The sequence below is a fragment of the Colletotrichum scovillei genome (assembly GCF_011075155.1).
Source record: "Colletotrichum scovillei strain TJNH1 chromosome Unknown Contig00009, whole genome shotgun sequence".
NCBI lineage: Eukaryota > Fungi > Ascomycota > Sordariomycetes > Glomerellales > Glomerellaceae > Colletotrichum > Colletotrichum scovillei.
Window position 1 is genome coordinate 2,260,159 of NW_023336267.1, and position 20,933 is coordinate 2,281,091.

General features: G+C 54.7%; 6 protein-coding genes across 6 annotated transcripts; 3 read left to right on the top strand and 3 right to left on the bottom strand.

The window, feature by feature from the left end:
• The first annotated feature begins 1,280 nt into the window (after positions 1-1,280).
• On the top strand, positions 1,281-6,319 carry HER10_EVM0000057 (RasGEF domain-containing protein). The gene is made up of 4 exons (XM_035482820.1): positions 1,281-3,693; positions 3,756-3,965; positions 4,026-5,833; positions 5,890-6,319. Exons 1-4 carry the CDS (start codon positions 3,387-3,389, stop codon positions 5,977-5,979), a joined length of 2,415 nt encoding a protein of 804 aa, XP_035328712.1. The 5' UTR covers positions 1,281-3,386; the 3' UTR covers positions 5,980-6,319.
• A 1,240-nt stretch (positions 6,320-7,559) lies between these two features.
• Positions 7,560-11,908, top strand: HER10_EVM0011517 (glycoside hydrolase family 63). Its single transcript, XM_035480947.1, has 8 exons — positions 7,560-8,247; positions 8,380-8,418; positions 8,480-8,597; positions 8,656-8,752; positions 8,811-8,813; positions 8,867-9,954; positions 10,005-11,249; positions 11,306-11,908. Exons 1-8 carry the CDS (start codon positions 8,124-8,126, stop codon positions 11,676-11,678), a joined length of 3,087 nt encoding a protein of 1,028 aa, XP_035330104.1. The 5' UTR covers positions 7,560-8,123; the 3' UTR covers positions 11,679-11,908.
• Positions 11,909-12,498: 590 nt separating this feature from the next.
• HER10_EVM0002325 (ATP synthase F1) lies at positions 12,499-14,370 on the bottom strand. The gene is made up of 4 exons (XM_035472041.1): positions 14,063-14,370; positions 13,533-13,847; positions 13,251-13,343; positions 12,499-13,133 (listed from the first exon to the last, which is right to left on the bottom strand). Exons 1-4 carry the CDS (start codon positions 14,225-14,227, stop codon positions 13,020-13,022), a joined length of 687 nt encoding a protein of 228 aa, XP_035328972.1. The 5' UTR covers positions 14,228-14,370; the 3' UTR covers positions 12,499-13,019.
• A 303-nt stretch (positions 14,371-14,673) lies between these two features.
• On the bottom strand, positions 14,674-16,220 carry HER10_EVM0006128 (ploidy protein mob1 maintenance). Its single transcript, XM_035475722.1, has 4 exons — positions 15,888-16,220; positions 15,479-15,645; positions 15,181-15,408; positions 14,674-15,125 (listed from the first exon to the last, which is right to left on the bottom strand). Exons 1-4 carry the CDS (start codon positions 15,911-15,913, stop codon positions 14,884-14,886), a joined length of 663 nt encoding a protein of 220 aa, XP_035329428.1. The 5' UTR covers positions 15,914-16,220; the 3' UTR covers positions 14,674-14,883.
• Positions 16,221-17,007: 787 nt separating this feature from the next.
• Positions 17,008-19,478, top strand: HER10_EVM0004568 (uncharacterized protein; the record flags this gene model as incomplete). The annotated part of the gene is made up of 4 exons (XM_035474207.1): positions 17,008-17,263; positions 17,337-18,158; positions 18,227-18,267; positions 18,331-19,478. The coding sequence occupies 4 exons, from the start codon at positions 17,008-17,010 to the stop codon at positions 19,336-19,338; spliced, it is 2,127 nt and encodes a 708-aa protein (XP_035329231.1). The 3' UTR covers positions 19,339-19,478.
• A 52-nt stretch (positions 19,479-19,530) lies between these two features.
• On the bottom strand, positions 19,531-20,848 carry HER10_EVM0007433 (LSM domain-containing protein). The gene is made up of 3 exons (XM_035476988.1): positions 20,445-20,848; positions 20,296-20,364; positions 19,531-20,207 (listed from the first exon to the last, which is right to left on the bottom strand). Exons 1-3 carry the CDS (start codon positions 20,584-20,586, stop codon positions 19,885-19,887), a joined length of 534 nt encoding a protein of 177 aa, XP_035329607.1. The 5' UTR covers positions 20,587-20,848; the 3' UTR covers positions 19,531-19,884.
• Between the last annotated feature and the right edge of the window lie 85 nt (positions 20,849-20,933).

The window sequence follows — 20,933 nt, forward strand, 5'->3', positions numbered from 1 at the left end:
AACTGCTTCATCTTGAGACATGAATGGTGTCTGTACGCGCGCCAGTAGCATTGTTCTTGACAGAAGCTTGTTGGGCATGAGTTTGGCCCTGCAGCCTGCAGGATTGACCCATGGCGAGCTCGTCGCGAACTGGATATCCGTACGTCATCGGTGAGCTGGTATTGGGTTTCGGCGTAAGTGAGTTTGCTGCTGAAAAAGGTAGATTGTCCGGACAAGTGCAGCGTACCTCGTGAGAGCAGTGGGAAGAAGCATAATAGTAGGTCTTGGTGTACATAGGGATGTTCATCTGGGGTTCAAGTCCTGAGCTGGTAGAGTTTGCAGACCGCCAGTTGGTGATGTTGGTCGCAATGAGGAAGCTGGAGCCGGAGCAGCGAGCCGGAGTGAACCCCGGACGACATGGTTCACGAGGTTTGATTTGACTTGATTTTTGGTGGGCTACTGGGTATGTAGTTCGGGCTGCTCAATACAAGGAACGGAAGGCAGTGAAGGTACTGGTAAGGCAGGTTGGCGTTAAGAAGCAGCGGCAGCTACGGATGCACAACACCTTAGGTACCTTTGGTGCATCGAAGCCGTCCAAGGTACTTAAGTTAGGTCGGTCCAGTAAGTGTCTACCTAGCTTCTGGAGGAGGGAGGTCCACCGGAGCAGCAAGGGCCGTATGAGTATCCGTTGGGTACCTACGGACTCAAACCATATCCACCGAGAAAGGTAGCAGCTGTCTCCCTGCACTTTCAAGTTTCCACCTTGAATTTGGAGCCACTGAGGGTCTCGAGATATCTTGAATGGAGAGGAAGGATGAATTCAGCAACGGTGACCAATCATTCGGCAGAAGGAAAGTTCAAACGTTCCGTGGACGTCGAAGGGGTCCAGTGCTACCAACGCTTACAAGTCTTGTCATTGGATAGATAGGCCCCGGACAAAATGGACCTTGGATCCACTTCGCGTGGTGCCGGGGGCCCGAGCTTCCTTCTTGATTTCACAGCGTTCCTTCCTCCTCATCCAGAAATGGAAGTACTTAGGTACCTGCTAGTAAGTACACACAGTAGAACGGAAAGAGCCCAGCCCAGCTGCACAGGGCGCAGTGGAACATCCCTTGTCCCTTTCTCCGCTTGCCTGGTTGCTCCCGTCCACTTCCACGTTCAGTCCTGTCTCATGCAGCCGTTTCTGTCCCGAACCCCCCGTTGCAGGTGATAGAGTACCTAGCCATTCGCAACAGCTGCATTTCCCACCAGAGAGACGGATACGCTTATTCATCTCTGTACACCTATTTTGACTACTCCAACTCGCTGATAAACCAGCGAGCGTACCCGCGCCTTTCGTTTTCTGAGGTCCGGTAGGGTCGGCAGCAACATATACCAACTACCTTACGGACACCTTACGCCGTAATCACTAGAACCTCGGGTTTCTTGCTCCGTATTACCTACAAAGTATCCGTACCTTACGGTCTTACCCCTCAACGGCTCGTCTCTCGGTCAGCGGTCCTGATCGTCGCGGCCCCTTCCCGCTCTCCCGTTAGTCTCTCAATTCGTCTCCTGACGGGACCTTGACGCTTCTTCTTCCTCCTCCTCCTCCACCACCACCACCACCCCTATCCATTTCCTCATCTTACTTGGTCAAGTCCGGTCCCAAACCAGCGCAGCCTAGGATTCAACCATCCACAACTCCAACTCCAACGACCAAAAGGTACGTAAGGAAGCAAACCTACCAATCCCCGGGCCCCCGGCCCCCTTCCAGAAGCAACAGGAACAGCACATGCTGTGCTACAAACCAGAGGTGCCATTGTCGTTGGTGTCCTTTTGGTTTGGTTCGATCTTGAACCCCCTAGTCAACGCTAGAGGGGACAAACGCTCCCCCCCATCATCGCCCAGCCAAGTTGGCAGAATCCTAAATCCCAATCTCAATCGCAATCGCAGCAAGCTCGGCCCTGCACCGTATGCGCCGCGTCAATTGGCCCCCCTTCCTGAATTTCCCTGCTGGAGCTTGGAAGGGGCCGGAGCCCTTGGCCTGGATCCGCGACTGACCTCATTTGCTGTGTGTCTAGCATCGTCGACGAACCTGGACGCTTACGCTGCTCCTCTCAATCCACGCCCGTCACTTCTCACAAGCCCGACATCTGCGCACCGGTGGAGCTCCTAGCGAGAAAAAAAAATAAACCAGGCCCCTTTTTCGAACCCCTGGTCTGCCGCACCACGAAGCTCTATCCTGCTCCTCCTGTTCCTGTTCCTGTTCCTGTCCCATCCTATCCGTACGAAGTATCCGTACTGCGTTCGCGCTATTCAGACGCACCCAGTACCTCTAACGGATACGCTTGTGTACCTGATCTGACGAGCCGCAGTCCCGTTCGTACGTACCTTACACTGTACCTTACCTACCTGACCATACGCACACCTTGCTTGCCCAATCTTTGGTCAAGGTTTCTCACCGGCCCAGCAACCATTTCCAAGGGCCCCCGACGAGAAGCAAGGTACACACGAGGCAGACCACACTAAGAAGAACGGTCCCCGGTGGGTTTGCCATGCCTTCCTTGAGGCTCTGAAATCCCGGCTCTTAGTCAGTGCATCCACTGTCCCAAAAGTTTGGTTTTCACCCAAGGCCCTGCCAGTCCGCTCTGTTCTTGTTCGGTCGTGATCTTTTCAATCTCTTCTTCTTTGCACATTGTATGTTGTTTGCCTCCCCCGAATAGCCTCTGCCCTCCCCTGGTCGTGGCCATGGCGTCCGACCCTAACGGAGCTCGAAAGGCTCACAGGAGTTCAGAAGGCTCCCGCATACCTTCGAAATACTATCACGCCGACCACTCAACTGCCGCCGCCGCTGTCTCCTCCTTCTCCTCCTCCTCCCGAAGAACCGATCGCGACGCCGCTCATCGATCCGCCCCGGCCGCTCCGAAGAGACATACACCCCATTACGCTGTCCACCGAGAGTCATCGATCGAGCCAATACGGCCCTCTGCCACTGGCTCCGAACAACCTGCCAATTACCGCGACTCCTTCATCTCCATAGTCGACGACCCATTCTTTTTGCGATTTGACGATAACAACATTGAAGGGGCGCTTGCACTTGACCCTCGTTGGGCTGCGACTTCATTTGACGACGCCGACGCCGAAGACGAAGACGAAGGAGAAGAAAACCAAAACGAAAAGGAAAACGCGGACGACAGCCAGGAGGACGAAGACGAGGAGGAGGAAGAATTCGATTTCGACGCTTTCGAGTTCCGCGATGACGACACGCCCAACGAGCGCTGGCCGCCCCCAAGAAGAGAGTCGTTGATAATAGGACATTCCTTGTACTGGGTAATAATGCCCCACTAGAAACAGACTGCGGGGTAGCTGATGAGACGGGAGTGGAAAAAAGGGGCTGACGATCATAGCAACCACCAACCTCCGCCATCATGGAGAGCCTCAATATCGCAGTCATTGGCGCCTCGGGCGTTGGCAAGTCGTCCTTCGTCCAGCGCGTGCTGGGCCTATCGCGACCGCCCATTACCAATGCATCCAGCGTCCGCATGGTCGTCGACAACGTCACATACGGCGTGACGCTGATCGAGCTTGACCTCGAATACTTTGAGCTGAACCCGCTGCAGCCCATCCAATGGCCGAAACAGATCAACGGCCACATCGTCCCGCGGGTCGATGGCGCCCTCATTATTTACGACGTCATGAATAAAGAGAGCATGAAGGAATTGCCCCAAACGATTGGTGAGCCTAATTCCCGCCGTTTGATTCGTCTGGACGCGGCGCGTCTTGCTGACACGCGCTAGCTGCTTTAACAAAGTCGGGTCTGCCGGCTGTCCTGGTCGCCAACAAATGCGATCATCCAGAGAGCGAACGGCAAGTTGATTCGCAGCGAGTCGCCAGCCACGAGTATTTCAAGTCGTGCGTTGGGATGTTCAATCTGTCTACAAGTAGTCCGGAACGCGCCAGAGCGTGTTTGAACACAACCTTGAAAGCCTCGATCGCTTACCGCAAGGGTAATTGGAGCCCATGATCGAATGCACAAGTAGTCAATATCAATGCTGATGAAATGCCAGAATCACAATCGGAGTCGGGCATGCCCCGCCGTCGTGCAGCCTCGGCGGCCAACCTCGAGGCCCACGACAGCTCCAACGGACGCCCGCTAAGTCAGCAGAGTAAACATAGCCGAGCGAGCTCTGATTTGTCGCTTCTTCGAGGTGTTCCCCCTCCCATCCCCGATCACTTACGTGGCCCACATCCTCCACGAAGTCCTCGAATAGCCGACTTTGGTGGCGCGCCTTCAAGTTCGGGCTCGTTCGGCCCATCCGAAACCATTGAGGAGGAGTCTCAACAAACTGTCTCGAGTCAGCTTCGGACACCTGGGATACGTCTCGACCGCGGGCCAACGGATTCGTTCCTAGACATGGAGGAGTCAGATGCCGAATCGTTCAGATACTCGGAGGAGGTCCCCATTCTTCAGCGGAGCGATGATAGCTTCCTCGAGAAGCCGACCAAGTCAGCAGGTGTGGCCTTTGACGAACTCGTCGACCGGCTCATTGCTCCCCGGATGACCAAAGCGGACAACAACTTCTCCGATGTTTTCTTGTGTCTCTACCGGAAGTTTGCAGCACCAGGCGAGCTCTTCTCGGCTATACTTACGCGACTTGACCGCGTTAGAGACGACAAAGCAGCACATTATCTTTCCAAGACCGCAACACAGCTCAGAATCATTGAGGTCGTCGCAAAATGGGTCTCGCTGTACCCTGGCGATTTTGCGCGATCAGGAACGAGGCGAAATCTAGAAGAGTTTATCAAACATCTCTCCACCGAGCCAATCTTCTCCATCGCTGCGCAGCAAATTCGGCGACATCTCGAATTCAGTGTGGTGGAGGATGACAACACCGGATGGGCAAAGTCGGACGAAGTCGCAGACGAAGAAGGCAGCAAACTTTTGTCGAGAGAAAAGACGCGCTCTACATCAGACATATCCAATGGTATGATCACTTTGACCATTGACGACGACAGGACTCCAGACGAGAGACCTTCTGGCAGCTCCGACTTTTCCCAAGTGGACAGGACGAGCAGTGTGGGCACGCACGTCTCCTTTCACTCTTACGACGAATACGAAAGAGAGGCGGCGAACATGGAGCCCACGGATGTGCTACCGATGAACAAGTTCCGTTACCATATTTTCATGGACATCACGGACGACGACATCGCCGATGAGATGACGCGCATCGACTGGGTCATGTTTTCTTCCATCCGCATCAGAGACTTTGTGCGGCATGTGAGTCTCTCATTGGAGCAACGATCCAAATGCAAGAGTCTCAAGAACGTCAATCGGATGATCAACCACTTCAACCACGTGGCGAAGTGGGTTGCCAATCTCATATTGTTACGAGACAAGGCAAAGCATCGGTCTCAGATGCTAGAAAAGTTCATGAACATTGCACAAAAGCTGCGGCGGCTCAACAACTACAACGGTTTGGCGGCGGTGCTCGCAGGGATCAACGGCACGGCGGTCCATCGGTTGGCGCAGACGTGGGCACTAGTGCCGCCTGAAGCACAAAAGTCGTTTGCGAAATTGGGCATTCTCATGGGTACACAAAAGAGTCACTTTGCGTACCGACTGGCATGGGAGAATTCCCCGTTGCCACGGATACCCTACATTCCGCTACACCGGAGAGACCTGGTCTCGGCCGAGGAGGGAAGCAAAACATTTGTGGGGCCTGAAGGCGACAGAGTCAACTGGAAGAAATTCGAGGTACTTGGTGAAGTACTGCTGCCGCTCATGAAGAGTCAGGGAACTGCGTATCCGAACCTCTCGAAGCACGAGGCAGCCAGGGAGCTGATTTTGGATTGCAGGATGCCAACGGATGAAGAAGTAAGTGCGGTCTTAACCCCTGTCAACGTCACAGCATGACTAACATGTCTTTCCAGGAGATATATCAACGGAGTGTACAGCTGGAAAGCACAGCGGGCGGTGGTGCTGAGTACAACAAGAAGAAGTTCCCGTGGTTCGCCAAATAGAATCTGGCAAACCGGCGAAGTGTCTCGACGGGAAGACTCCTCTGCCCAACTCCAACGAGAGCATAGACGGACGAAGGCGCAACGTCGGCGGGCAAGCTGGTCATTAGCTCGCGCGAGACGTGATTGGCGCATGCATGCGTACATATCAACATGTCAGGTTCACGCAGCGTAGTGGGACTGTTTCTAGGCGATCTGGCTCGGTTTTTTCACGTTATAGATATCCTGTCCAGCAATTGATTTTGAGGTCGATGATGGCCTCGAATTACTGTCGACACTTGTCCCGTCAGTCGAGCCCGATTTAATCGAATCATGCCAGCACAATGACTGGACTAACGTTCTCCCGGATTACGTGACGGCGGAACTGATCCTCTTGTCTCTGATTTTGCAGATTAAGTCAAGGAGGGACGGACGGTAACGCTAGCCATTAGGGCTTAGGAGTCAAAAGAAGTCAAAAGAAGTCATTGAGGCTCACCATGAACAACACCACCAGCATCAAACCACGTTTCTCTGGTCGGGCCGGGGGCCATTGGAAGTGTGTCTGGGTTTGTGCGGCGGCGGCAAGCAGGACCAAAACAGCACTTCATCGACGATCGATTCGCATGTTCCCATGTGCCCTTGTCAGTCGGCGGCGGTCCAGGCCATGTCGGGGCCCCGGGGGTGGCAGCGACGGCCCAATGCAGTGAGATGTGGCCGGCGAAGAGCTGCCCCGCTAGGTTGGATGGAGGTGCGCTAGAGCCCATTGACGTCATGCTCCTGAAAGCTCTGATTTTAGCGTTTCAAAGAGAGGGGCAGCAAGGGGCAGCAGCAGCAGCCAGCCGCTGTAATATCGGTGTCCGGGAGGTAGCAATTGGATGGTTGGTGGTTGAAGGCAGAAGGAGGGAACTTTGGGGAGAAAATATTCACGAGAGACGGTGAGTTCAAGCTGCTCCGTCAGACTTGTATGCTGATCTCATCCCAGAGAGCAATTGGCAGGCGATCGTTAGCTAAGGTTATGCTGCTCAGCTGCTCCTCTTATGTCTTGCGGAGTGCGGAGACGAATGGGGGAAGCACTGGGGAACGCAGGCATTCAAGGTTGGCAGAAGCCACAGGCACCTAGAATGGCACAAAATTTCCAGTGCGAGGTACGTAGGTCGTATGGCGGCCATTCCAGATGGGCAAACTAAATGGCATGGCTTGAATGCCCCGCGGCCGTCACCCCCTCAACCTTGGATGCCTGCCTGCCCCCGGCGTGTGCTGCAGCGGCTTGCTTGCTTGCTTGCTTGCTTGCCCGCGGCTGTTACTGCCGCGGGCTGTGAGGCTAAGGTAGGTAGGTAAGCTAGGTACGGAGTACTCTCCAGAACCATGGAAGTTTTTCTGCTTACTCGTGTCGCAGCTGCTTGTTCGCTGTTACCTCCGCTGACACTCCGCACTGCACTTTGGCTATCAAGTGCCTACCTCGCTCGACTCATTGTCGTCAGTTGGGCTTAAGGTAAGGTAGCTTTGTTATCGCGGCCCATGGTTGGTTGGTTTCCCACCTGGTACCTGAAGATGCTGAGGCGCTATCTCATTCTTTTCGGACCAGAGCTCCCGCCATTGCCCGCGTGTTTCCCAACACGTCGGTTCCCTGCTGGCACATCCGTCACTCAGGGCAGTGAGGCACATACATACTAGTAGCCGCATTTCTAATTTATTTTTCTCGTCTCTATCTCTCGAGTCTTCCCCCTCTGAATAAGACGCACCTACGCTACTACCTACCTACCTAGCCTTACCTCCTGGTCCTCTACGCAATCTTGCATTCTGCAACCTCGAGAGTCTCGACCTTCCTCCCCTTGTTGAGCTAGCTCGACGACCAGGTGTGAACGGAACTGACCGCCTGTCGCTGAGGTTATCGTGATACGTGACGTGCTCTGCTCGTGCTGTTCTCGGTAGCATTGCTGGCTAGGGTCTCTGGTTCTTACTAAAGGTCACCTCCATCCTAACCCTGCACTTCGTCCCGCCGAACCTACACCCTCTCCCTCTCTCTCTCTCTCTTCTCTCGCCACAAGCCCACAACTCGCCCTCAATCCTACGCCCTGGAAATCCCTCAACCCTCAACGACGCTGCTTTCGCTGTCGTGAAGGGCGTGCTGTGTCTCTCCAACGCTACGAGGTGCCTATTCGCCCACCATGGTTGTCTTTGACGGTCACGAGTACCTTACCGAGGAGGAGAAGCGTCTCAAGGAAGACCGCAGACGCGAGAAGTACTGGAAGAAATGGGGCCCTTACGTCGCCGAACGCCAATGGGCCACTGGTGAGTGGCAGCTCAAGCTCAAGCTTCAAATCCAGCCCCAGCTGCTACCGTTGCTACTGCAGTTGGTGCCGCTGCTGCAGGCAATCCCGCCGTGAACGAAACAAACATAATCTAATCAAAGCTGTGTCGTAGTGCGAGAGGATTACAGTCCCGACGGAGACGCGTGGAGTCGTGAGCACACCCCGCCATTCCCCACGAGCTCCAGTCGCAATCCGCTGACAGCATGCCCCAGACTTTACCCACGACCACGCACGATCCCGAGCCTACAGATGGGGTGAGGATGGAATTGCCGGCGTTTCTGATACCCACGGCTTCCAAAACATTGGTTTTTCTTTCTGGAACGAGGAAGAGTTAGTCAAACGCTCGTCGGCTACGTATGCTTTGTACAAAGAGCTGATAATCCGACAGTGATTTCCTCAAGGAGAGATTGTTTGGTCTCTCAAACCCCCAGGGTAACCATGGCGAGAGTGTCAAGGAAGCCCACTTCCACGTTGACAATACCCCGGTAAGTAGCCCAAGGTTGCTGTGATTATTTGTAGTTCAATAGCTAACAGACATTGTAGACAGTAAGTTGGAAAGAGCTGGTCCCCAACTGCTCATACTGACAATCCGCCCGCAGCATTCCTACATGAAGTTCCTCTACAAGTACCCGCAGAAGAAGTTCCCTTACAAGGACCTGTTGGAAGAAAATGCACGCAGAGGCAAGGAAGACAAGGAGTACCAGATCGTTGACACGGGCATCTTCGACGAAGACAGGTACTGGGATATTTTCATCGAGACGGCAAAGGAGACGGACGACCCCGAGGAGATCCTGTTCCGTGTTACCGCATGGAACAGAGGTCCCGATCCGGCACCACTTCACATTGTGCCGCAAATGTGGTTCCGCAACACCTGGGCCTGGGGCCGGGAACCCGAGGACAAGAAGCCGTCCATCGAGAACATTGGCGAAGGCCTGGCCAAGTCCAAGCATCACAAGCTCGGGGACCGTTACTTCCTGATGTCACCTTCTCCCGGCGTTGGTACCAGCGGCGAGGACGTAATACCGCAGATGTTGTTTACCGACAACGACACAAACTATGAGCTGCTGTACGAGCAGGACAACAAGACTCCGTACGTCAAGGATGCCTTCCATCGTCACATTTGCGAGAAGGAAAAGGGGGCCGTCAACCCAGCACAGAAGGGCACCAAGTGCGCCGCCTGGTTCAGCTTCAACGAGGATGGTGGTGTTCCTCCCGGCGAGTGTGCTGTCGTCCGTTTCCGCTTCTCCAAGAAGAACCAGACCTACTTCGACGAAGGCGACTTTGATGACCTGGTCGATCTTAGAATCGCCGAGGCCGACGATTTCTACTACCGCCTCAGCCCCCTCCCCATGGCAGACGATCTGCGCAACATTCAACGTCAAGCCTTCTCCGGAATGATGTGGACTAAGCAGCATTACCTCTTTATTTGGGACCAATGGGCGAATGGTGACCCGACACAACCCCCTCCGCCCCCAAGCAGAAAAGACATTCGCAACTCTCAGTGGAAACATATGCACTGCGATGACATTTTGTCTATGCCCGACTCTTGGGAATATCCCTTCTTTGCAGCGTGGGACAGTGCTTTCCACTGCATCACATTGGCGATGATGGATCCAGACTTCGCCAAGAAGCAGCTTGATCTCTTCACCAGAGAGTGGTACTGCCATCCCAACGGCCAGCTGCCAGCGTAGGTTACTTCCCAATCAACCCAGTTAGACTGGTACTGACGCCGTGTAGCTATGAGTGGAACTTTGGTGACGTGAACCCCCCCGTTCATGCCTGGGCCACGTTCCGAGTGTTCAAGATTGAGCGCAAGCTCTACGGACGCCAGGATTTGGACTTCCTCGAGAGAGTTTTCCAGAAGCTGTTGCTGAACTTCACCTGGTGGGTTAACCGCAAGGACGCCGATGGCAAGAACGTTTTCGAGGGAGGTTTCCTCGGTCTCGACAACATTGGTCTTTTCAACCGCTCTGAGCCTCTCCCAACCGGCGGCTCTTTGGAGCAGGCCGACAGTACCGGATGGATGGCCTTCTACTGTCTCAGCATGCTCAACATTGCCCTTGAGCTTGCAAAGCACCGACGCACATACGAGGATATTGCTTCCAAGTTCTTTGAGCACTTCATCTTCATCAGTGACGCCATGACCTTCAGGACTGGCCAAAAGGACGAGAAGTCGCTCTGGAATGACGAGGATGGTTTCTACTACGATGCCATTTCATGGGGTGGCCCCTGGATCCAGCAGCTTCCAGTCCGCTCTCTCGTCGGATTGATTCCGCTTTACGCGACCCTGACTCTTGAGCCTGAGCTTATCAACAAGCTCCCCTCATTTAAAAAGAGGGTTGATTGGTTCATGGAAAACCGCTGCGATTTGGCCGAGCGAAACATGGCCAGTATTGCCAAGCGTGGAAAGGGTAACCGTATTCTCTTGTCCATTGTCAGCAAGGACAGGCTCGAGAAGATTCTGTACCGCATGCTTGACGAGGACGAATTCTTCAGCGAACACGGAATTCGGTCCTTGTCAAAGTGCCACAAGGAGCACCCCTTCTCAATGGAGGTTAATGGCCAGACTTTCTCCGTCGGCTACGTTCCTGGTGACTCTGATAGCGGTCTATTTGGTGGCAACAGTAACTGGAGAGGCCCCATTTGGTTGTGTGTCAACTTCCTTCTGGTTGAGTCTCTTCAGAGATTCTTCTTGTTCTACGGACACGAGTTCCAAGTCGAGTGTCCCACGGGCAGTGGCGACTACATGCATTTGGGCCACGTCTCCGAGGAGATCCAGCATCGTCTGCAGCACCTGATGACGCGTAACGACGAGGGTCGTCGTAGCATCAACTCCGGAAACGACCTTCTGGACTTCGACCCTTACTGGAAGGACTATCTTTGGTTCTACGAGTTCTTCGACGGCGACAGTGGCCGTGGACTCGGTGCTACCCACCAGTGTGGTTGGACCGGTTTGATGGCTCGCATGATCCACGACACTGGGTAAGATTGTCTCTACTCTGCCACCTCTGAACATGATTGCTAACATGGTTTTCCAGTATCAACTGCCGTCTGCCTCATACTCCCCGGACTCCCTCAGCGGGGATGTCTCACTACTTTGATGATATCTTTGCCCGTGGCACTGATCGCCGTGGCTCGATGACGCCTGGCCCTGGTGGCAAGCCACGGATGCGCAGATCATCAACGGCGAGATCCATCGGTGCAAGGAGCGACTTTGACGAGACTAACGGCGACGACTCACTGAGCAACTCGGCCACATTAGATGACCCAGAGAAGCTTCGGCAGAGGATGAGAGAGAAGTCGGAGGCCGACGCACACATGCACCGCTACATCTCGGATCAGCTGGAGAGGTTCAAGGAGGACAAAGAGCACCCGGGTGGAACCGACAACGAATATGAGGCTGGTGTCTAAAGCTTCCCTCCAGTCGTCAGGAAACGCGAAAAATTCGAGGGATAGGCTGGTGTTCGTGCATCTGATTGTGGGCGGTTAAATGAAGAGTACGAGTGCATCCATGGAGTTTCCTTGCGTAGTGAGCATGAAGAGAAACGAAAAAAGACTGCCATCACTGCACATAGAGCCATATACAGGACTGTTAGACTGCACAGGTAGAGGTTCCTGGGGTTAATATACGTAGATTGGGGTTTCCAACAAGGCTTCTGGTGCTCTTCCGGCTTGAGATATCTGCAGCGAGAACCATTCTCCCTAACGTTCATATATGCGTCAGCTTGAAGCGTGGCACCCATCTCTTGCCAAATCAAGCTATCGGCCATCTAACGGCGAAGCTCCAGTATTAAGCGAACAGGAAGTGTGGCTTCCTGGTCTGGAGCACGTGGCGTAAGGCCCGTATGGCCTTCATGTGATACAGAGTCAAAGACGGCCAGCCCAGGACACTTGATTTGCCCACTGAGGCACGGCTTTGTTCGGGATCTTCAGGTAGCCGTGATGGAGTCCAGAGAGAGTGACCTTCTACCACGCAGTGTTCATAACTAATTGTTCTTCCGGGTGTGATGTACTACCTAAGTGTTGGATCATTAACTCTACAATTTGAAGGCTGACGTTCCAGTCGAGTTTGATCCTCAAAGCCAGCGGAAGACCCTCGGATCTACATTTGCTCACTATCGTGACTCGTTCAAAATTCGCCCTCCCAACGAACCATTATGAACAAACCGCATCAATATCTGTATCATACGGTTCCATTGAGTTAGCGCGTGCCAACTGTCGTTGAGTTGGTCATGGAAGATGAGGATCAATGTCAGACGTGCAAGCGTTACGATAGAGGGATCATGATGAGAGCGAGCACCAACAGCTGGTGCATCCGCCACTTTTTCAGTTTCAGACCGGAAGAGAGAGAGGTAGCCTTTACGAAGACTCGCGAGTGTATGTGGTAGAAAAGGGGTTCCGTGAATGCTTCTATTGTAGACAGAACTATGCACAGCTTTCGTCTCATTCGGGCTTCCCCCCAATTGTCCTCTCGCCCCGGGGGAAGGGGGAAAGCGGCCAACCAACATCTCAATCCAGCTTTTTGTCTCACGTGAATTTCGTCGTTACACGTGGTAAGAGCCGGACCGTTCTCTCCCTCCTCACCCTCCTCCTCCTTCCCACTAAACCCCCCCGTCCGGTCAAGTTTACAAGATAGACACACACGCACACAAAGAGAAAATAAGGGAGGAGGTTTGGTTCGATGTGGGGGGGAGAAGGAGGATTAGGATTTCTTCATGCTAGTATGATGGAAGATTGTGTGTGTGTGTGTTTTTACAAAGTGTCAGTGAGAAGCTTGTTGAGCTTGGCAATCTTGCCAGAGACACTGAGGTCGATGGTCCGGTCGCCAATCTCGACAATGAGGCCTCCGACGATATCGGGGTTGACCTAGAAAGAAGGGCGTGTCAGTCATAGAGGAAACCCAGGTGTCTGATGCCGCAGCATCTGGACCGAGGTGGTCTCGGAGGGACAGCTCGGAGACGAGGGTAAGGCGATAAAACATACGTTGTTGGTGACCTTGAGCTTCTTGCCCTGGCCGACGTAGGAGGACTTGGCGATGGAGCTCTCGAGGCGGTTGAGGGTCTTGTTGTCGAGTTGCTGAGAATGGGTGTTAGTGGCCTGTTTTCAATGACGTGCCTGAATGCATGTGCGAAATTCCCTCGTTGATACGTTGCAACGTTCGAGGTACAACAGTTGTCTAGACATTTCGAGTCCGTCTTCGATTTCTCAACGACGAACCGCATATGCCCCCATACTCAAGTCTCAAATGAGAGAAGGGAAACCTACAGTGGCGCTGGTGACAGTGAGCTCAACCTCGCCGCGGGCGGCGCTCATGATCTCGGCGAACTTCTGGGTGATGCCGGGGAGGAGGCCGAGGCGGTTGTTCTCGGCGAGGGCGGCAAGGAAGTTCTTGACGGTCTCCTGGGAGCCGGCGCCGGCCTGCTTGGTGAGCTCGGCGACGATGGCGGACTTGTCCTCGGGGGTCAGGGTGGGCGCGGCCAGGACGGTGGTCAGCTTGGGGTCCTTGGCGAAGATGGCGTCGAGGGTGGCCAGAGCCTTGGCCGTGGGGTCCAGGGAAGAGGTCTTGGAGGCGGCGGTGTACTGTGATCGGGCAAAGGTTAGCCGTCTGTGAGTTCTTTGAGTGGTTTTCCCATCCCGGTTGTGTTTTTCCCTCGATGCCTCAAATTCCTTCCGAAAAGCTCCCTCATTCCCCATCAATCCTCTCAATCAACAACTTCCTTCCCCAGCCAATTGATCCAATTGAATTGCCTTCCGTCCAGGGGATAACCAGTGTAACGAGAGGAACAGGTGCGTACCAGGGCAGTGGCGTAGGTGCCGTCGAGGCCAAAGACGGCGACGGGGGGCTTGACGGCCTCGGTCGCGGCGGCAGCGGCGTAGGTGCGGACGGCCGGGGCGCGGGCGACGAGGCGCGAAGCGGGAGCCGCCGCTCGGAGGGTGCGAACAGCCTGTCTCGAGAACATGTCGGGCGAAAGAGAGGTTCCGGTTGTGGTGGGTGGTGGAGTTCAATTGAAGATGGGAGACGGGCGGGAAGGGATGGCTGGATTCGATCGAGACGCAGTAGTGGTAGCTTGCGTCGGTTTTCGAGGTTGAGGTTTGAACTTCGGCAATTTAGGATGTTGATGCCTTGGGACACTGCGGCTGCTTCCTGGTTGAGTGGTAAGGCATCAACTTAGGTAAGCGGGTCGAGGGCTCGGGTCGGTGGAAATCGGAGGTGCTCGTTGTTACTGAACAGAGAGGCAGGCCCAAGCTCCACTCTTTGAAGCCAATTCTGGTGTAATGGGACGAAGCAAGTCACTTGTACGCAGTAGTCTCACAACTTCAAGATGGAACTCCATGCAATGTACCCAAGATACTCGAGAATGCACAGCGATTTGGTCATTCTCAATTCTCGAATTCTCAAACCAAAGCCGTACTACCCGTTACCCAGTTTGTAGTCTACAGTGATATCACAATAACCGCTTCAATGCCTCGTGTCCACAGGCTCAGCAGTGTCAAAGCCCCACGCGCCAACCATCAGACCTTCCTTATTACCTTGCCAACCGGCGTGTCATCCATGTTTCCCCAACGCCTAGACAATGCATGCATTCATACTCTCAACAGGCTCGTCTGGCCTGTCTCAGTCGCTTTCAATCATCTTCTCCGCGAGATCGTTCAGAGGACCATAAAAGTCCTTGCCACTAGCCAATTTGTGCTCGTCGACGAACAGAACGTACTGCTTGAAACTCGTGTTGAGATGGGGCTCCAGTCCAAGCTCTCTGATGACTGCGTAGTGGTGGCAGTAGACGTGGGCATAAACGCGATACATGCGCTTGAAGATCTGCCGCACTGTTGAGGGAAACGATTTGGGGAAGGCAACACCTAGCGGTCCATGTTAGAAACAATCTCCCGTTGAGCATGTCAAAGCAATACTCACCAATTCTGCTCGGCAGGATTTGCTCGTCATCAATGTGACGCTGTACCCAGGCCATCAAGTGCTCAATGTAGTCCGGCGCGGCCATCTTAGTCGGCCTCTTGTAGTTTTCACTGTCCTGCCACAAGTACTCGAACTCGTCGGTTGCCTTCATCTCGGGGCATGATTGAGGCGAGCAGAATTCGGTAATAGCGCCGTAGAGGAGGTTGATCTGGTTGTAAAAGTCGACCACTGCATTTGGGTCGTGTCAGTTGTGCCGTTTCCTTTGGTCCACCTCTCAATTCCTCCGGATGATACTCACTATTGACTGCCAACCACTCATTCTCGTCTTCGCCTTCAGGCAACTTCACAACCTTACGCAGGCTGCCGCCTCCGAGTGTAGCCTCGGCATACTGTCGCAGTGCAACGCCGTTGTTGGCTCCCTTGACAGTACGCGCCCGAAATTGGTTCCTAGCCGCCTTCTGGTTACTGCCGTCCTCGTAGTCATCGTCAGCAGCTGTCAACACTGGTTCTGGGATCTGCGGTTCAGGAGTCTGGATGACAGTCACGTCTCGATTGACGAGACTACCGCCATAATGCCGTGGAGGAGGATCGGGTACAGCTGGCGGTACTGGGGGTGGCAGCGGTGGTATTCCCGCCAGCAGACCCGTCCTCACACTGATGTATTGCAAAAGGGACATCATAGATGCGGTGTTGGGTGTGGTACTGACACTGTGAGGCCCGCGACCCTGTCCATGGTGGGCGGCGTCTATTATCGAAATGCGCGCCAAAGGAGGTTCGATGTTTAATGTTATCGTCGAAGGCTGCTCATTCCAGTGGTTAGCGGGGTAATGGAACAATTGAAATCCAGAGGGAAGTCGCAGAGAGATGCCATTGATGTTGTGACATACCAGATAATCATATGACGTCCAAAGGTGTCGACTCGATGCTCGTATCCTATTTGCGCAACCGGGGGAGGTATGTCTGGAGGTGAAATGTCAAACCAAGATGTTGTTGGATCCACGGCGCGCTGTGTCGGCTGTTTTGGGTGACATGAGGTAAGGTGCCTGTGAAAGGGTCCCCCCTACTGCATCGAAGGGATGAGTGATGTTTATGCGCTTGCCCAATCGGGGCGGTTGCTGGGCTGCAGGAGCCTGGCTGGTGGATATATCAGCCACAGTTGGCCCCTGCAGTTTGTGGCTGGAGCCCGGGGCCTGTCCCGCTTCCCCCAGTGACGGACAGCCGGATGACATCGGGCGGGGCTCTTAATTCCCGGAGCCAGGACCCAGAATTACGGCATTTTACATTTGCGGACGGTAAGATCCAACTGCTGTTGGTAGTTTTCGATGCCATTATACTTCGACCTCCAGCCTCAGGGCATCTGGAGAGTCTCAACTGGTAATTCAGTCGAGTCACCCACTTGTGGCATCCCTGTCGTTTTCTCCGCAGACAAACTCAATCCTCCACGAGGACTTCTGCCGGCCTGGGTTTTGAATAGCCTCAATTCCAAAGTGGAGACCATGTCATCCCCGCATTCATAGTTCATCTCTTCCCCCTCATCGTTCCTCAGGGCATATCCATAGCATGGCATTGGTGCCTTCGGTGCAAACCACACCGAAAGGTGAGCACTAGACGGACAAGAACCATGAACACAAACTTCACACATGACCACAAGGGGGGAGGACCCGGCCTCACGCGTCGTCATGACCGGACCGCAGATCTCTTGGGGATGAAATAAGAGCAGCACGGTTTCCCCGCGTAACGTGATGTCCGGGGTTGACACCATACACATCGCATCGACTTGGCTTCCCATATGCGGTCTTGATATTTCCCAATTGGAAGGTGACAGTCATGCGTGTTGTACATCTTTTACCGCTGCTCTGCAGCCTCATCGAGGCCAAAATCGACAGGCAAAAGGTCGTCCAAGCCTTCAACCCTCGCCGTAATGCCAGCTCCCCTGAGACGCCTCTGCAGGTAGGCAACGGCAACTTCGCCTTTGGTGCCGATATCACGGGTCTCCAGACCTTCAGCCCCTTTGCGACCATGTCGACATGGGGATGGCACAACTTCAGCTTGCCCACAACGCCTGGTCAGACTCAAATCGAAGGTGAGATGGCACGGCCGAGAGGCGTACAACAGCATTGGGTCCAGAAAGCATGTACTGACTCTCATCACGATAGACTACCACGGCACAGAATGGTGGACACACGGCCGACTTGTACAGTACAACATGGCCAACCCCTCAAACAACGACATCGCAGACTGGCTCCGCGAGAACCCGCACCGCATAAATCTAGGCACCATCGGCTTCTCCTTTTCCGACGGCGGCAATACGACAGTCAGGGAGGACATGCTCGGCAACAAGAAACAGACCCTCGACATGTGGACGGGCGCTATCCGTTCCAGCTTCATATATAAAAACCACACCGTCAAGGTCGAAACCTGGGCAGACCCGTCCTCGGACAGCGTCGCCGTGTCCGTCGAATCGGCCCTCCTCTCCTCCGGCGCCTTATCCATCTTCTTCGACTTTCCCTACCCGACAAACGACAAGTTTGGCGCCCCGTTCGTAGGCGTCTTCAACCAGACGGACCTGCATAAGACATCCCTATCAACCCCTAGCGGAGGAGAGACCAACAAGGCCACGATCCATCACGATTTGACCACGACCCAGTACGACTTGTCACTCGAGTGGAATGTCGCCGCTGGTGGTAGTGGTGCTATCAAAACACCGACCGACGGGGGCCATCGATACGTCCTTTCGACCAGTGGGACGGATACGCTACGATTCACGGCCAACTTTGCGCTGTCTGTACCTGAGTCCGTTCCCGAATTTAACGGCGTCGTGGCGGCTTCGCGGGAATGGTGGCCGGCTTATTGGAACAACGGGGCCTTTGTAGACCTAACGGGGACATCGAATGCCAACGCGACCGAGCTTCAGCGCAGGATAATCCAGTCTCAGTATCTCGTGGCGGTGAACTCGGCGTCAGACTATCCTCCGCAAGGTGAGTTAGCAATCCAACCCCCCTATCAACTTCTCTCTCGCCCGAGAAGAGTGCTGACAAGGACATAGAGTCCGGTCTCGTGAACAATGGATGGTTTGGCAAGTTCCATGTAAGTTCCATCCTCCAAACTCCTTGATAAAGGATTTCACCCAGTTCACACACTCGCTTCAAGATGGAAATGATCCTCTGGCACACCCTCCAATTCGCCCGCTGGAACAACCACGCCCTCCTCGCCCGCTCTCTCCCCCGAACCTACACCCACCTCCTCCCCTCCTCCCTCAACCGCGCCTCAACCCAAGGCTACGCCGGCGCCCGCTGGGGCAAGATGACGGACCCTTCTACCATAGACGCCCCTGGCGAGATCAACACCCTCCTCATCTGGCAACAGCCGCACGCAATGTACTTTGCCGAGCTCGCCTACCGCCACGCGCCCACCCCGCAGACCCTCGCCGACTGGGACGCCGTCCTCACGGCGACGGCGGACTTTATGGCCTCGTACGCCTTCCTCAACGAGACGACGGGCGTCTACGACCTCGGCCCGCCCATGTACCCCGTCTCGGAGAACACCAACCCCAACGCCACCGTCAACCCGACCTTTGAGCTCGCGTACTGGCGTTTCGGCCTCGACGTCGCCATCGCCTGGAAATCCCGCCAGAATGCTTCCGTCCCGGAAGCCTGGACCACCGTCAGAGATAACCTCGCGCCCCTACCCATCATCGACGGCACGTACCCCGTCTACCAAGACATCCCCAACATGTGGACAGCCAACACGACGACAGTGCAAGACCACCCGGCCATGGTCGGCATCTTTGGCCTCCTCCCGCCGCCGGCCTCGGGCCCGACGCTGAACCGCACCGTGCTTGAGGAGACCGCCGCCCGGATCTGGGCGCTGTGGGACCTCGATGAGTCCTTTGGCTGGGATTTCCCCATGCTCGCGATGAACAGCCTCCGCCTGGGCGACGCAAATCGTGCCGTCGACTATCTTCTCCACCCGACGTTCCAGTTTGACGACGCGGGGTACCCCGTCGGCGGAACGAGGGTGCCTACGCCGTACTTCCCGAGCTCGAGTAGTCTGCTGCTAGCCGTGGCCATGATGGCTGGTGGTTGGGATGGTGAGGAGGGACCTCACTTCCCTAGCGAGTGGGATATCGTAGTTGAGGGCTTTGTTCCCGGGTTGTGATGAAGAGCATGTACTTGTGAGCCAAGGGGTGGACGTATAAAAATATGGACTTGCCTTTCAACTTTGTAAATAAACACTGATTTGAATGAGCGCCAGGTGACAGAATGCTAGAGAGACGAAAAGAGTACCTAGAATAACACGCACAAGTTCAAGCTTTTGCCGGGTAATTTGTAAAACGCTTTAAATTCTATTCTGCTGGCGTCGGTCGTGATGACCGGACCCTGGATAATGAGCATTTCACAATATTCTGCTCAAGCATCCTACCAGCCTTCCACTGGGGCGTCGGAAGGACAAAGTGGACAGCCGGTGCGTTGTATCACTCGGCAATCACGTAGACCACACCCGGGTCTCGGGGTTTGACTTCCTTTCCCAGCTCGAACCCAACCCGAACCCATTCTCATTCGGCGTGCATTCGTGAGTCATATGGAGAATGAATAAAGAGACCATAAGCTGAGTTGCTGTTGTTCTGGTGGTCAGGGTTTTCCCGCGCAGAAATCTCATCATGAAGGGCGGAGAGAGGGGAATAAGAACATGAACCAGGGAGAATCAGAGCAGAATCTCGCCCATGTTCTCGCCCTCGAAGCCCAGTGTGCTGAGCTTCTTGATCCGCCCCTTGTCGCGCGCCTTCTCCTTTTCCTTCCTCTCGTTCGCCAGGCCCTGAACCAGCTTGAGGTCGCCCGGCTCGTAGCCCACGGGTGGATCGTCGTCCTTGTCGAGGTCGATCTCGCCCAGGAGGAGCACGTTCTCGCCGCGAACAAGGAAGATGCCGCGCTTGATATCCGCAAAGAGGCCCCCTTCGCGGGGCGGGTTGGCTTCCGGGTCCGGGTGGGCATAGACGCGCTCGACGGTGTCTTGAAGAACGAGGTTGGCTGAGAAAAGGTAAAGGAAAGAGATCCATTGTCAGCCTTATTTCAGCTACAGCTTCATGAGTTGTTTGGGGTTTTGCCGTTTACATACCGAATTGATCCCAGCTACGGAGGACGCCGATCAGTTTGCGCCCGTCGCGCAGTGCAACCATGAGCTTCTCTGACGGAAGGTTAGCGTTTGGTGTCGCGAAGAGTACCGCAGCACTCATGCGGCCGAGGCTGCCGTGGTATTTCCCATACTGTCGGTCATGTCCAGCAGCTGTGCCGCAGTGGTGAACATCTGAGGCGGGAGCTGAGGGGTCTGTTGGGGAGGCGGTGCGCGGCCGCCGAGAACGGGTTGGGGCCCCTGGGGAGGGGCATCGGAGATGTTGAGGTTTTCCATTGTTATCTTGTTGTCATTGGTATGTGGTAGTTATTGCATTCGGGCCTGTCCCAGTCCATCGATTTGGGCGCAAAAAGAGGGTGCGAGGCGAATGCGATGTAGCAAAGCGAATGGGTAGATTATGAAGTGCCGCACAAGGACATCATCAAGAGGGGTTTTCGAACACTCGTTAATAGCTTGCCTCAGTCTTCTCAGTACGGGCAATCGTGCTTTGGTCGCTTCTTTTGGCTCAGGAGCGCTGGGTGTGATCGGTCAAGCCATCATCATCGTGGGGTCCTCCCTGGTACGGCTTGGTGGGTGTGGCGGTGTTCTCAAAGGTACCTAGCTGGAGTGTGGCATCGGAAAGC

What these genes read in the sequence shown, in the direction of transcription:
- HER10_EVM0000057 (XM_035482820.1), top strand. Translation starts at nt 3,387, where the DNA reads ATGGAGAGCCTCAATATCGCAGTCATTGGCGCCTCGGGCGTTGGCAAG. An exon ending in GGAATTGCCCCAAACGATTG is followed by an intron (nt 3,694 to 3,755) that starts GTGAGCCTAATT and finishes GACACGCGCTAG; the next exon opens with CTGCTTTAACAAAGTCGGGT. An exon ending in GGATGCCAACGGATGAAGAA is followed by an intron (nt 5,834 to 5,889) that starts GTAAGTGCGGTC and finishes ATGTCTTTCCAG; the next exon opens with GAGATATATCAACGGAGTGT.
- HER10_EVM0011517 (XM_035480947.1), top strand. Translation starts at nt 8,124, where the DNA reads ATGGTTGTCTTTGACGGTCACGAGTACCTTACCGAGGAGGAGAAGCGT. An exon ending in CGAACGCCAATGGGCCACTG is followed by an intron (nt 8,248 to 8,379) that starts GTGAGTGGCAGC and finishes GCTGTGTCGTAG; the next exon opens with TGCGAGAGGATTACAGTCCC. An exon ending in CGACGGAGACGCGTGGAGTC is followed by an intron (nt 8,419 to 8,479) that starts GTGAGCACACCC and finishes AGCATGCCCCAG; the next exon opens with ACTTTACCCACGACCACGCA.
- HER10_EVM0002325 (XM_035472041.1), bottom strand. Translation starts at nt 14,227, where the DNA reads ATGTTCTCGAGACAGGCTGTTCGCACCCTCCGAGCGGCGGCTCCCGCT. An exon ending in TCACTGTCACCAGCGCCACT is followed by an intron (nt 13,344 to 13,532) that starts GTAGGTTTCCCT and finishes ACCCATTCTCAG; the next exon opens with CAACTCGACAACAAGACCCT. An exon ending in AGCTCAAGGTCACCAACAAC is followed by an intron (nt 13,134 to 13,250) that starts GTATGTTTTATC and finishes CCTTCTTTCTAG; the next exon opens with GTCAACCCCGATATCGTCGG.
- HER10_EVM0006128 (XM_035475722.1), bottom strand. Translation starts at nt 15,913, where the DNA reads ATGGACAGGGTCGCGGGCCTCACAGT. An exon ending in AGGGTCGCGGGCCTCACAGT is followed by an intron (nt 15,646 to 15,887) that starts GTCAGTACCACA and finishes CGAGGACGGCAG; the next exon opens with TAACCAGAAGGCGGCTAGGA. An exon ending in AATCCTGCCGAGCAGAATTG is followed by an intron (nt 15,126 to 15,180) that starts GTGAGTATTGCT and finishes ATGGACCGCTAG; the next exon opens with GTGTTGCCTTCCCCAAATCG.
- HER10_EVM0007433 (XM_035476988.1), bottom strand. Translation starts at nt 20,586, where the DNA reads ATGGAAAACCTCAACATCTCCGATGCCCCTCCCCAGGGGCCCCAACCC. An exon ending in GCTGCTGGACATGACCGACA is followed by an intron (nt 20,365 to 20,444) that starts GTATGGGAAATA and finishes ACCTTCCGTCAG; the next exon opens with AGAAGCTCATGGTTGCACTG. An exon ending in CCGTAGCTGGGATCAATTCG is followed by an intron (nt 20,208 to 20,295) that starts GTATGTAAACGG and finishes ACCTTTTCTCAG; the next exon opens with CCAACCTCGTTCTTCAAGAC.